At 37.1% G+C, this 15,535-nt stretch overlaps 1 protein-coding gene across 5 annotated transcripts in view; it reads left to right on the forward strand.

Moving 5' to 3' along the window:
* The window catches only part of LOC105206053 (protein spaetzle 3), a 141,510-nt gene that overhangs the window by 116,441 nt on the left and 9,534 nt on the right, over positions 1–15,535 (forward strand). For 2 of the 5 annotated variants that reach the window (XR_005575957.1, XR_005575956.1), the window contains one exon: positions 14,017–14,226. The exons of 1 other annotated variant lie outside the window; for it this stretch is intronic. Coding sequence is in view for 2 of the 4 variants with exons in the window: in XM_039455680.1 (XP_039311614.1) it covers positions 14,017–14,172 (156 nt within the window). In the remaining 2 variants the exon portion in view is untranslated. The remainder of the gene's footprint in view (positions 1–14,016; positions 14,227–15,535) is intronic. 2 more of the 5 variants (XM_039455680.1, XM_039455681.1) reach the window with 1 other exon arrangement.

Genomic DNA, 15,535 nt, shown 5'->3' on the forward strand with positions numbered 1-15,535 from the left:
TGGAAAGGGTGATAATTTAGAGCTCTTAAAATTCTAACAACAGTTCTTTGTGGTATACCTATTTCCCTTTCAATCTGGCGAGTACTAACATGAGAATTAAGGTGAAGTATTGCTAAAATAGTTACAGCTCGCGCATCATTTTCCTCATATTCATGATGTTGACGTTGACAAACAAGATGTCCATTGCGAGCTCTTTGGACTGAACTACGTATTGTCATATCAGTTGGATGTCGCCTTTCAGGAAAACGTTGAGCATAAAGCCTTGATGCTACATTGTAATTGCTATGACACTCCCCTAAAACTAATATAATATCAACAATCTCATTAGGACTATAATCAGCCATTCTGGAAAGGTAACTTGTGAATGTAATTACCTACATACCCTGTATGTATGTTTGGAATTTTTTAATTTAAGCAACTTTAAATAGTAAATTTTTCAATTATGCAGAAGTGAGTAAGAAAGAAAAGGAATAAAACTCTATAACAATAATTATAAATCTTAAATCAAACGTAATTGTTTAGTTTTTTTCAATCGTTGATTATTAGCATTAGATATCGCAGTGCTGTCAGCTACTTGCAACTTTCGGCCGGATTCTTCCACGCACGCCTATTGCTCTCCTCCCACCGCTCGCGCTTTAGCAACGGCGCCGCCGGACGGCGTAACTAAGGAGCGCGATACATCGTCTCAGGACCGTGTGTTACGCCGTCCGGCGGCGTCGTTGCTAAGGCGCGAGCGGTGGGAGGGGAGCAATAGGCGTGCGTCGAAGAATCCGGCCAAAAGTTGCAAGTAGTAATGTTTAAGCATTATGCACATTTGTGTTACCCAGAAAACCACGTCATTTCAGAAAGCGTACACCAGATCGTTTTTCAGGCATTTCACCTTTATTTTTGACCTTTCCAAAGTCGCAAAAACAATTTTTTTATGACAAGTTTGATGTAAAATTTTCTGCTCTTTCGAAATCCGCAGTCAAAAATAGGGTGTCCCATTTAAAAAAACCATCGTGACCTTGAAATAACCTTCAAAATTGACCTCAAGGTCAAAATCAATGGTACAATTAAATGACCCCCTCTGTCCTGGTCAACTTTTATCTAAACCATTTTTTTGTAGATACCGTTATTTGGAAGATATTCGGGTCCATATATTAAAATGACTCACCCTGTATATAAATATATATAAATCGTTATTATCGGCAGAAAGTCGCGCAGTGATTTTATATTGTTATTTGTATAGGGCGTAGTAGAGATACATTCACCACAACGCTACTGTGACTCAACACAGTAACAATAACTCCCACAAACTTGTCGAGTTCAATAACTGTCATATCAATATCAATCGCGCAACAAAATTCGACTCTTTTTATTGGTCAAAGTTTATTTAGCCATGTCCTATTCCAATGAAGAAGCATATGATATGCTGCTAATTGTAGGAAAGTGTCGAGATACATTCGTTACAGCTGAAAGATTGTGGCAAGAACGTTATGTTGTGCCCGGTGGTGGTCCAGGCACGTCAGTAGGTATTTTGGGATTCGCTTTTGCCCAAAAAATTAGAACTCGCGGGACAACAGCAGCTCAGACAAGTCGCCAATCAAGAAACACCTTTCTTAGTGCAGTATATATAATGTAAATTTATTCTTGATTCTTCTTGTTGTACATGTAGTACTTATATTTAGGTGCCCCATTGTATTGGGCCGCGATGCGCGTTATCTTTTTTTCTATCGCGTCACGGCTCGACGTATAAGTTACGCACGGTCGTAATGTTACTCTGACGGTTGTTCAAGTTATTCTCTACCGTTTCCCGATTTGGATGCCCTTTTTATCCTTCAATATTACTGATGCTGAATTGCAGGTTGGTTGCACGCTGAATCGGCGGTGGCACAACATCCGGCAAAAGACTATCTTGTCTTCAGTCGTTATTGCGTCGTTTTCTGCACGTCTTTCGAAAGGAAGTTTTGAAAGACGATCCACGCTTTCCGTTGCTCTCGCGTTTCGGTCAATTTCGAAGCGCGAGTATTTGCTTAAAATTAATGTGCATATCAACAAAATCGCTTTTTGTTGCTATGTACTGGTGTTAACTTGGGCTACAACACTCTTCTCTCATTGGAAAAGAAAAACGAAGGAAAGGAGTTTTTCTGTATACAATACCTCTCCCTCGTTGGAAAAGAAAAACGCAGTTTTTCTAAAAAAAAAAAAAAATTATTAATTTAAAAAACGTGCACTTTTATTGCGTTTGAAGATTGATTTTGGTTTTTGTAAGTTATCGTTATCTTTTAATTTTGTTGTCGCACGTTTTATGGAGTTACTCCGTTTCTTTTTCCTTATAACGTATATTATTATGCGTATAACAATTATTGTGATTACTATCATGGTAGAGCCACTGGTTGCCATTGGATAAATAAAATGTTTTGATTGAAAATACGTATTATCATCTTTATTCATATCATTACTTAATTGTTGTAATTTTGTATATTTGTTGTATACTGTTTGTATATTTTTTAATTCTGAAGGTTATTTATTGATTTTTTGTATTTGTATTGCTTGAGATGTACTTACATTTTCATTTGAATTATCTCTTGGTAGTGAGATGTTATATTCTGATAAATATGATTCTATTCTCTTTCATTAATTATTTTTGGTGACTTAAGTATTATATCATGACTTATAAGTTCACAATTATTTCTTAGTTTGATTTTATCAGTATTTTCAATTTCTTGTCCGTAGTCTTTACAAAGTATATTAATATATTATTTTATTGACAATAAATACAGCCATGCATGTGGGTTTTTAAAGGCCCACATGATGTTATTTGTTATTATTTGTTTTATGTCACAATTTTTTTAAAATTCTATTTTCTATATATATGTTTATTTTGCAAATTGAGTTATTATTTATTCTTTGTATTTGAAAATTTTGTTCGCACAAGTAGTTAATGTTAGTAAACTTACATGCTTGCAGATTATTCTGCGAAAGTATTATGTATGCGCGTTGCTCGGAGCTTATCGCTATTAAGAGATTTTTTATCTCGATGATAGTAGATATATTTTCGTTTTCTGGTACAAGTAACAAAATTATATTTAATATTTTATATTTTGGGTGTGATATTAACGGAAATTCTAATATCAATAATATATTTTTTGTATCGCAAAACGCGCTCATAATCATTAATTTTTCTATTTTGAACTATTTATTTTTATTAAGGCGGAATGGAAAGTAAACTTCTTCCGACAATTGTAAGCTCGTTTTTTTTTTAGATTCTCGATTATATTTTTATCGGTGCTAACCTAGGATGTAATATCTCTTGTTTTATTGTAGTTAAGTAATCTAGTATATCTTTTATGTCACGGTTTAAATCTGCTATGATCGCGTTTATTGTGATAAAATGTTCGTGAATATTACTGTGGCGTTCGTTGGCTATTAATTGCTTTCTTAAATTTTTTGTCATGTTGGCAAAAAGATTTTCGTTTCTTTGTATTGTTTTTTCGGTATTGTCAATATGGGCTATTGTTTGTTGCAGTATTTTAATTTGATTTTTCATTGCATGTTGTGCCGTTTGTTGTTCGTCGTGTAATGCGGTTGATTGTTCGATAATCATTTTTTTTATCATTTGCATCCTATGTGCCAAATAATGACTTGGCTATCGTGTCTATTCCGTCAACTAAATCTCTTCTTTTTATTTCTGATGATTCACACATAGAATTTATTTTTATCAGTTCTTTATTTATTTCCTCGTAGTCTTCCTTTGTAATTTCATACATATTTTGACATGTATCTTTATTCATTGTAAAAATTGGCACATGCTTTTTAATTTTTGTAAATATTGTCTCAATTGTTCTAATCGATTTGTTAACAATATGGTGTTTTCTTGAATCATTATTTTCAATATCGATTCTAGTTGATGATTCATCTTCTTTTAAATATTCTTCTTTATGTTCTTTTTATTTCTTATTTTGTATATATGTATATATGTAATTGAATATATGTTTGTATATATGTTTGTATATTTTTTTTTATATTATTGTATATATTATTATTTTTATTATTTTGTTATATTTTTTTGTATTATTATTTCGCGCGTATATATTTTTTATTTGTTTGCGTCGTGTATTAGTGACTTAGAGTAAGGTTGCCGAAAACGCACCATTTTTTACATAAAGGCTTATAACTAAAGCTTATAATTATGAGGAATGTTTTTAATTTTTTTATGTCATAATGAAGTACAACATTTCTCCTTTTATATTTATTTTTTTCAAAATTTTATGTATTGTCATAAATTTTTAAATGACGATTTTTGAGAAGCCTTCAAATAGTGCTATTTAGGCAACTGGTCTCCTAAATCGCACCACGGGTTAATATTACTCTTTTTGGGATAAAACGATACTTTTTCTGTTAGATTTTTTCTTGTTGAGTAAAAATGCGTTAGATAAACATAATTTTATTAATGTTGGAAATAAATACCGTAAACTAAATATAATTTCAGTCAATGTCGTCATTTTGATAATTTTTCAATAATATTGTAATAATATTGTTACATTATGGCAATATTGTTATAATGTATGTTTGTATGATTATTATATTTGATTATATATATATATATACACTACTCAAAAGAAAATAGGGAACACTTTCCAGACACCAAAAATTAGGCTATTTTCAAATGACTGTAACTCGGTGAAAAATCATCGTAGATAAAAAATAAAAAAAGCATTTTGAAGCTTGAAGATCCAACTTTAACGCTCTATCAGCAGATTTTCAAAATTCTTTTAACTTCCTTGTCTTATGCAGTAAAAAAGCACACCCTGTTTTGTTCCTTAAAATTTCGTATTTTTGACACTTTGCAGCTCGACCAACAAATTTTTTTCGAACAATTCAAGTAAAGCTTCATAAACTACAACATTTTGCCTACAAAATGCTTTTTTAAAATTTCTCTACGATTTTTTTTGACCGAGTTACGCTACTTTGAAGCTAAACCTGCATTTTTTACAAATGATATCCGTACTCCGTGAAAAATCATCGTAGACAAAAAATCAAAAACCATTTTAAAGCTCGAAGTTCCAGCTTTAACATGCTGTTAATGGTTTTCAAAAATTTTCTCAATTTCTTAGTACTATGCCCCAAAAAAGATACACTGTTTTTTCCTTAAAATAACGTATTTTTAACAGCCTGTAGCTCAATAAAAAAATTTTTCTCGACAAATCCAATGCAAGTGCCATAAAGTATGACATTTTCTCTACAAAATGCTTTTTTTAAAGTTTTCTCTACGATTTTTTTTGACCGAGTTACAAGACTTTGAAGATATACATTTTTTACAGTACATTTTTCCGAAAAATGACGTCTACCGCCGACATTAGCATTACCCAATGTGCACCACGTGGAGGTTGTCGGTCGGATTTTTGCACATCGTGTGTGTGTGTGTGTGTGTGTGTGTGTGTGTGTGTGTGTGTGTGTGTGTGTGTGTGTGTGTGTGTGTGTGTGTGTGTGTGTGTGTGTGTGTGTGTGTGTGTGTGTGTGTGTGTGTGTGTGTGTATGTATCACAGCAGAGATAAGGACCCCGCAGTTCGTCACTTCTGCAGTATTTAATGACTCCAAACCCTCTCTGCTGTGTGTGTATGCGCTCGCGCGCATGAGAGTTCAATAGTGTGTATTTCCTCCTCTCTGATCAATTACTGCTTGCAAGCGTTCTCGCATATTTATACATCTTGCAATACGATCTTGCGGAATGTTGTGCCAAATTTCCGTTAAAATTTCTCCCAATTCTTCTAAATTTCGCGGCTGTTCCTCGCGACGCCTTAATCGTCGTTCCATTTCATCCCAAATGTTCTCGATTGGATTTAAGTCCGGGCTATTGGCGGGATGATTTAACAGTCTAATTGCGTGTCGTTGAAAAAAACGTCGCGTTATATTCGCCGTATGAGGTCGAGCGTTGTCCTGCATAAAAATAAAGTTCCGACAGGTTCGATTTAATAGCAAAACGTGTGGTCGTAGAATATCGTTGATATAACGAACACCCGTCATTGCCGGAGGTGGCAGGATCACTAGATCACTTCGTCTTGTAAGTGATATACACCCCCACACCATCACGGAACCGCCGTTGTAGGATCGTATTGGCATAACGCAACGTCGATCATAGCGTTCATTTCGTCGATGCCAAGTACGTATACGAGCATCATTGCCATAAAGGCAAAAACATGATTCGTCGGAGAAGTATACATTTCTCCAATCCTGTGAACTGTAAACATATAGCCGTCTTAGTCTAAAAAAAATCTCTTTTTAGACAAAGATGACCATATGTAAACATTGCATGCTCAATACAATAAAATTTTGTTTAGTACGCCGGCGATTCTCGCAGTGTGATAAGCGACACGGAATTTTCAAAATGCCGCGTAGACATTTATCGGCCGTAGAAGTTGCACGCATAATTGCGCTTTTGCAACAAGGTTTTAGTATGCGTTATGTGGCGCAAGATATTGGTGCATCTGTGTCCGTAGTGAGTAGAGCTTGGTTACGATATCAAGACACGGGAAATTACACGAGACGTGAAGGTAGTGGTCGTTCTCGATTAACGACAAATAGACAAGATCGAGCCATTGTTCGTTATGCATTAGAAAGACGAATAATTACCGCAAGAAACATTCGTAATGACATTCATTTGCGCCATGTGTGCGAACAAACAATTCGCAACCGTTTGAGAGAAGCCGGTCTTCGTTCTCGTGTTCGTGCACAAGTATCAAGACTCACACTCGTACATCGCCAAGTACGTTATCAATTTGCGCGCGATCACATAAATTGGACCGCTAGGGATTGGAGAAATGTATATTTCTCCGACGAATCACGTTTTTGAATTTATGGCAATGATGCTCGTATACGTACTTGGCATCGACGAAATGAACGCTATGATCGACGTTGCGTTATGCCAATACGATCCTACAACGGCGGTTCCGTGATGGTGTGGGGGTGTATATCACTTACAAGACGAAGTGATCTAGTGATCCTGCCACCTCCGGCAATGACGGGTGTTCGTTATATCAACGATATTCTACGACCACACGTTTTGCTATTAAATCGAACCTGTCGGAACTTTATTTTTATGCAGGACAACGCTCGACCTCATACGGCGAATATAACGCGACGTTTTTTTCAACGACACGCAATTAGACTGTTAAATCATCCCGCCAATAGCCCGGACTTAAATCCAATCGAGAACATTTGGGATGAAATGGAACGACGATTAAGGCGTCGCGAGGAACAGCCGCGAAATTTAGAAGAATTGGGAGAAATTTTAACGGAAATTTGGCACAACATTCCGCAAGATCGTATTGCAAGATGTATAAATATGCGAGAACGCTTGCAAGCAGTAATTGATCAGAGAGGAGGAAATACACACTATTGAACTCTCATGCGCGCGAGCGCATACACACACAGCAGAGAGGGTTTGGAGTCATTAAATACTGCAGAAGTGACGAACTGCGGGGTCCTTATCTCTGCTGTGATACATACACACACACACACACACACACACACACACACACACACACACACACACACACGATGTGCAAAAATCCGACCGACAACCTCCACGTGGTGCACATTGGGTAATGCTAATGTCGGCGGTAGACGTCATTTTTCGGAAAAATGTACTGTAAAAAATGTATATCTTCAAAGTCTTGTAACTCGGTCAAAAAAAATCGTAGAGAAAACTTTAAAAAAAGCATTTTGTAGAGAAAATGTCATACTTTATGGCACTTGCATTGGATTTGTCGAGAAAAATTTTTTATTGAGCTACAGGCTGTTAAAAATACGTTATTTTAAGGAAAAAACAGTGTATCTTTTTTGGGGCATAGTACTAAGAAATTGAGAAAATTTTTGAAAACCATTAACAGCATGTTAAAGCTGGAACTTCGAGCTTTAAAATGGTTTTTTGATTTTTGTCTACGATGATTTTTCACGGAGTACGGATATCATTTGTAAAAAATGCAGGTTTAGCTTCAAAGTAGCGTAACTCGGTCAAAAAAAATCGTAGAGAAATTTTAAAAAAAGCATTTTGTAGGCAAAATGTTGTAGTTTATGAAGCTTTACTTGAATTGTTCGAAAAAAATTTGTTGGTCGAGCTGTAAAGTGTCAAAAATACGAAATTTTAAGGAACAAAACAGGGTGTGCTTTTTTACTGCATAAGACAAGGAAGTTAAAAGAATTTTGAAAATCTGCTGATAGAGCGTTAAAGTTGGATCTTCAAGCTTCAAAATGCTTTTTTTATTTTTTATCTACGATGATTTTTCACCGAGTTACAGTCATTTGAAAATAGCCTAATTTTTGGTGTCTGGAAAGTGTTCCCTATTTTCTTTTGAGTAGTGTATATATATATATATATATATATATATATATACCCTATGATCAGAAAGTACCGGGAATTTTTTATTTAAAAGTACCGCGCATGCGGGAACCGGTTTATTTTTTTTTCTTATGTTGGTACGACCTTAAGACGCACATCTGTCAGGTTTTAGTGCCATCCGATCATTAGTGTCTGCCTGGCGTTTGTTTACATCAGTCAACTTTTTTCATTTTGCCGCATTTTACCATGAATAATTTTGTTGAACAAAGAGTTTGTTTGAAATTTTGTGTTGCGAACGAAATTTCGTGTGCCGATGCACTGAAAATGTTGCAAAAAGCATTTTGCGAATCTGCTCTATCAAAAACAAGAGCATACGAGTGGTATAAAGACTTTAAAAGTGGTCGTACAGTGGTGGAAGATTTCCCTCGTTCCGGACGTCCATCGACGTCGAACACCGATGAAAACGTGAAGAAAGTGAAAGAAATGGTGCTTGAAAATCGTCATACCAGTTTAAGAGAGATGTCTAGTGAACTTGGCATTGCATATGGAACGGCACAGCATATTGTGGTTGATGTTTTGGGTATGAGACGCGTGGCAGCCAGGCTCGTTCCGAAGGATCTGAATTTCTTGCAAAAACACCAATGAATTATTTGACGAAACATCAAGTAAATACCATCAAGCAAGCACCGTATTCACCTGATATGGCTCCGTGCGACTTTTTTTTGTTCCCCAAGTTGAAGTTGCCACTTCGTGGAAAGAGATTTCAGTCGATCGAGGAGATCAAAGAGAATGCGACGAGGGAACTAAAGGCCATCCCTTCGTCGGCCTACCAGGGATGCATGGAGGACTGGGTCAAGCGTTGGCACATGTGTGTTGCTTCAGATGGATCATATTTTGAAGGAGATAAAATAAATTTGCCTGAAATTTAACTCTATTTTGTTTTATTTAAAAATTCCCGGTACTTTCTGATCATAGGGTATATATAGCCACGATCAAAGTAATGGTGCAATTTAGACATGATGTGATTTAAGAAACTAAAGCATTTTGTAAAACTTTATTTATTTAAAAACATAAATTTAAGAATTGGGTCAGAGAGACGAGCTAAATAATTCTGGATGTCAATTAAAAACTTTTATTACGATAGTACGATTGCGATGCTACATACGCGGGTCAGACCATGAGACAATTGAGGACCAGAGTGAGGGAACATAGGAACAACATAAAGCTCGATCCATTGAGACATTCTGTAATTACCGAACATTGAATTAACTTTGATCACAACTTTGACTGGGAAAAAATAAAAATTCTTGACTCCGAACAAAATTTTAGAAAAAGATTAGTTTCAGAAATGATACGTATTAAACGGCAAAATAATGGAATTAAAGGATACAAAACTTTTACATGATACATATTTTTACTTACTTGACTCGGTCAAAAACAAAGATAGAGATACAGAATATCAGTCTCGTTTACCGCTCTATTTCACTTATGCTTGGTCTGTCACGGCAGTAAGATCGTTAGCCGTTTATATTCGCTCACATGTTTTTCGTTTTCAAAATGTACAACACAATGAGTTTCGATTTATTTAGGTGCGTTAGTGAGTCGTATTATTTATATTTTTATGTTTCTTCTATAGCGCAGATGACTTTCGTTAATTACTGTCATTGGGTATTGCATATGAATTCATGTCTGTTGCGGCTGTTCATCATGTAATCGACGAATTCGGATCTCGATGTCTTTCTTACATCGTCAGTAAATGAAGTGACGGAATTGTGAATTTTGTACACAATAGAAAGCATCGTCCGGAGCTGTCACCGATCCTCCAGCTATAACAGTACTATGTAAGCAGCGACGTAACAAGCATAGACCGCCTCTGGACCATTCACCGTCTAAGCCGTCCGGCCGAACATCCGCTGGATGGCAAAAATCGGCGCATAGCGCCACATAAATTACTAGCCACAAACAAGCGAGCATTCAAACGCATCCGCGCGTCGAATATCTTCGCGCGCACGGTTTGTTTCGGAATACCCAAGATCAAGTGGCGAGGATGTTGCCTCCGTACCGTTTGCCTCCGTACCGTTACCGATCACTCTCCACAAATTCTCTTCTCTTGACTCGAGTATAAAAAACCGCGTTTTGAAGAAACGTGGTTCTCTCTGTTTCCGACTAGCTCGCCGTAAGGAAGACACCCAGATCAAGAACGAGATCAAGCGTCTTGGTCTCCGCTAAGACACTTAGCTCTTGATAACACCGATCCGATCCGATCCGCTCCAATCCTTCTAAGCGGGCTCAAGCCAACTTGGGCTCAGCTAAGTCACTTGGCGGAAAGTACATCTGAATCCGCATCCCGAATCCGGCACTACCGCGTAAGGGGGGTACAGTGTTCCGTGTCTCCACCAAGCGCACTTGGCGTAGGGTAGTGTCACCCGGCGATGATCAAGCTGTATTAACCGCCTTGTGACGGGCCGCGCAAATCAATATCGAAACTCACGGATCCGTGTACCGCCTCGCGTTTCCATCGCGCTTTGCGCCACGAAACCATTGTTCCGGCCGACAATAATAATACGACGCACCTGTGCTGAGAATTGGTGACGTCGCAAGTCTAAAAAAGCAGTCGCGTAATTCCGCGAAACACGTCTCACGACACATTGTAATTAACCAATTCCGTCTCGTATTTTCTTTCTGTTCGCAAATCTAGTCTATTGTCAAAATTATAACGTCCGCCGTCCGTAATTAAAATACCAATCACGTATTCGTTCTATTTTCTATAAACTTGTTACAAATATTAAGAGTCACTTGTCATTTTTCGTGTTACATTATTATTAATAAACATTAACCCTTAAATACATATTAAAAATTGTTCTAGAGTTTCGATCGTTTACTGTGTCAAGACTGAATAAGAAAAAAGATTCGGACTAGGTGGAAAAAAGTTGGAAATCTTCTCTATCGACTACTACGATTGACCAATTTTATTGCTTAATTAAAATAAAATGGCACTAAAATAAAGTTTTTTCGGGAAGATCTCTCAGACCTACTTATGTGTTTAAGGGTTAATAAACATCTATCGCTGTTATCTATAAAATCAGTTTAATTCCTTTTGCGACCCTTCGCCTTTTTGTTCCCGGCCAAGCACCGTCCGTGCACGAAGCGGAGTCGTTACAAAAATGCTCGTTAATTTGGCCTAATATTTATTTCAATTTGTTATTAACATAAACCAGCTAGTCTATTTGTCAGATTTTTAAGCCTTAATTGAATCAAAATAAATTTAAAAAAGAATCAAGAATTTGGATTTGGCAATAACCATACACATTCATTTTAATCTATTTCCATTTGCTGGATAACACGATTAAGTACACATCTTAACATTGTAACAAAACGCCCCTCCACCTCGCGCGCACCATCACTCCGCTCCGATCGCCCGAGCACCGCGACAGCGAAAATCACGTGCGGGCATCCAGCTAATCTCTCGGCGCGACCACGCGGCAGCACGCGCGCTGTCCGTGGCGTTCCGCAACGTTCCCACTCCGAGCCAGCCGACCGAGCGCGCGGATTGGTGCGTCCAGCAGCGCGTTTGGATATATAAACCGGCAGTGAAAACACCGAAGCAGATCTTTCCGGTCCACTAAACCGTCCTGGTCGAGTATACTCGACCCGTTTCCGACTCTCTCGAGGACGAGCATACTCGCCTCATTTCGCACCCTTGACGAGAATCCTCATCGTCCTGAGCGGCCAAGAATCCTTGGCTAACCGTGAACTACTTCTGCATCGAACACCTTTGCCTCAGCCAATTACGGCAAGCATCCTCGCCGAGTCCCGCAGCCGAGCATCCTAGGTTAATCACATCTCCGCCCGCAACGAGCATTCTCGTCGAGTCCACAGGCTAGGCATTCCTGGCCAATCCGCTCCGTCCTCGAGCATTCTCAGGGAAGACAAGGCGCAAAAACCCTTTTAGTTTTGTTTGTTCAGCCTTGCTGTGAATCAAGTTTGACTGCGGCGAGAACGTTGAAAGCTCGCCCGTTACGAGGCACTTAGTTAAGTAATAAGTTTGCTTTGTTCTGATTTTGTTACCTTCTTAAATAATGCCACAAGGTACTTACGAGGGAACCGTACAAAGTTGACACACGAATTTTGTGAAAAAAAAATATCTTCGTCTAGGTCTACTTAAACTAAAACGTGTGTGATATGTCTAATTTTTTGCTAGCCAATTTGAAAAAAAAAATGGAAGATTGAATAAGTTAGCGCGCGCGTAGTAAGTCTATTATATTGTTGACTTTTTTATTTTGTTGAATTTCTGTTTTGTTATGATAAGCGTTCACTGTTAAGTTGTGATACAAACTATGATTTATAAAGAAAATGCAATACTTTACCTAAGTATTTTTTGTTATTTATCCTTTGTAATCGTATTTGCCGTACATCCAACGGCAAAGTTGACACTAATAAAACACGTATAATAATAAATCTTTGTAGTCCATGTTTTACATACATTACAACCTATCCTGCTCAATCAACAAAATAAAAAAGGTCAACAATATAATAGACCTACTACGCGCGCGCTAACTTATTCAATCTTTCATTTTGTTTACAAATAGGCTAGCGAAAAATTAGACCTATCACACATGTTTCAGTTTAAGTAGACCTAGAGGCAGATTTTTTTTTTTTTTTCACGAAATTCGTGTGTCAACTTCGTACGGTTTCCTCGTTAGTTAAGTAATAGTTCATTTTGTTCTGATTTCGTTACCTTCTTAAGTAACGTCACGAGGCACTTAGTTAATTACTTAATAATTCATTTTGTTCTAATGTAGTTACTTTCTTAAATAAAATTTATGATCTTTAATTCTGTTTAACTCCGAGTGCGATTATTTCACCGAACCCGGCAATTCGACAAGCCTATCCGCAACCAACTCCTTGTTTTCTCGAACCGCTCAAAAACCACCAGCGTTACAACATAATTAAATATATTTGTTGAGATTATGTAGCGTGGTAGGCATGAAAGAAAATCTAGGTCTTATTATTGAGGAACACAAAAGTAATACTGTATTTCGTATATGAGACAAGGCGTACCGCGGATGTTCAGTTGTGCATGCACACCCGAAAAGTAGCGAACAAACGAAGATCGCGCAGTCGCACACAGAAGAACTCACATATACACACAAACCGCTCGCAGTCAAAGCGCCATCTCAAATCCGTTACACAAACTTACATACAGGCGCTCATCGCTTTCCTCTTTTTCTTGAAACGCAAAAAACAATTTTCTTTAACAATATTAAACGACGTAATTAATCAGAACGCTATGCAAAGTGTGTACTAAACGTTACGATACGTTTTCTTTACATTTCCGCTTGGTTTTTGCTGCAATGTTTCAATTTACGTTTAGAGATTTTCTCGACTTTATTACATCATTTTACGTAACATTTTTGCCGGGGTGTCCTTTTCTGACATGTTAATGTGCATCAAAAATCGTATACTTGGAGTTACAACGTAAATTCGCGTTGATAGCTGCTATATTGTAAATCCAGGTGTATTATTCTTACACATAAACGTTAAGAAAATAACACATTGACTGAACCATTTTTACATGTTTCTTTTAAAAAGCAAATTGTATGAAATAATGTAAGTAATACATTTAATTTAATACGTAATTAAGAAATGTGTAAGAAAAAACATTATCTAAAATAACACGTTTAATTTTGCAGTGTATATACACGCGGTGCAGCGAATTCAGATCGTCGGGTGCCAATTCAGACAACGACGGGTTACTTTTTCCGCCGCACGTCATTGCCTATGAGTTAGGTGCGACGGCGCAGCATTACTGCACATTGGCTCAGACGTTTTATTTTATAATTCGATAATTATAGAATGGTATGAAACTTTTTTGTTCCTCTTCATCTTCTGTTTTCAAAGCGGTAGGTTCCCCATTTCTGTAAAGTCTTTGCGTTTTATATTCTTTAGACTTATTTATTTCGCAATATAAGGACTTCACAACTATTTTTTATTTTAAAATTATTAATTAAATTATATTATTTACGTAGTATCAAATAATTGACCAATAAAAATTGATATTATCTAGGTTGTGGCTGAAATTATAATTTGGTATTAAAAGAAATATTCGTTTTTGATAGAATCCCATTGCGATACCACGCTAAAGGACCCCGAACAAATCTTATAGGAAATGGATTCCGGTGGATTTGGCTAAAACTTTGGAAATTTGTAGTTTACGTGATCTTGATGAAAAGCTCTCGTTGCTCCAACTTGATGCATTGAACCGTTTATGCTCTAGGGACAGTAAGAAAGTAGAAAATAAGCGACTGCGTGTAGGAAATCACTCAATAATGTCTCTCTCCTATCCTCTTCCCACACCTTTTTCGTTCTTCTTCTTTCCCCTTCCCTTCTCTGTGTGTGTTCGTGTGTGTGTGTGTGTGTGTGCAAGCGTTACAGATAAGTATCTTATGTTTCGTCATTTCCGTAGTACTTTATGACTCCAAATCCTCTCTGCTGTGTGCGTGTAAATGTGTGTGTGTGTGTGTGAGGGGAGGGGTAGAACAATGAATTAATGTTTAAACATTAATAACGTTTTGTATATTATCAGGATCTTCTTGCGGTGGCCTATTTGTTGCATCGCGAATAGTATAAAGAACTCTCGATAAAAGGTACCGAACATGTTCATGTCATTACGTATCCAATAAACCATAAAACACTCGCTATGTATGCACATGTACCCAGAGTTTGAGCATCGAATTTGCAAGTGCAGTAGTAACCTTGGATGTAAGGACCGTCCTGAACATCCATTCCATCATTCATATCATGATGGTCTGTCGGTCGATATGATATCCATAATTGATATTTTGCTGCATTGCGAAATCGAGAATACACTCTAACTTTTATTAACCAGGTTGATTTTGGGTCGACAAACGTGATATGGATAATGGAATAAATGTTCAGTATGTTCCTCACATCCAAGGTTACTACTGCATTTACAAATCCGCTGCTTGAACTCTGGTACTTACATAGCAAGTGTGTTATGGTTTATTGGATACGCACGACACAAACATGTTCGGTATCCTTCATCGAGATTTTTTATACTATTCGCGATGCAGCAAATAGGCCACCGCAAAAGGATCCTGATAATATAACAAAGGTTATTGATGTTTAAACATTAGTTCATTGTTCTACCACCCACCCTCTCCCCCACTTCCGCACTATACATTCACATGC

This window comes from Solenopsis invicta, chromosome 12 (assembly GCF_016802725.1).
Source record: "Solenopsis invicta isolate M01_SB chromosome 12, UNIL_Sinv_3.0, whole genome shotgun sequence".
In the NCBI taxonomy this organism is placed as follows: Eukaryota; Metazoa; Arthropoda; class Insecta; order Hymenoptera; family Formicidae; genus Solenopsis; species Solenopsis invicta.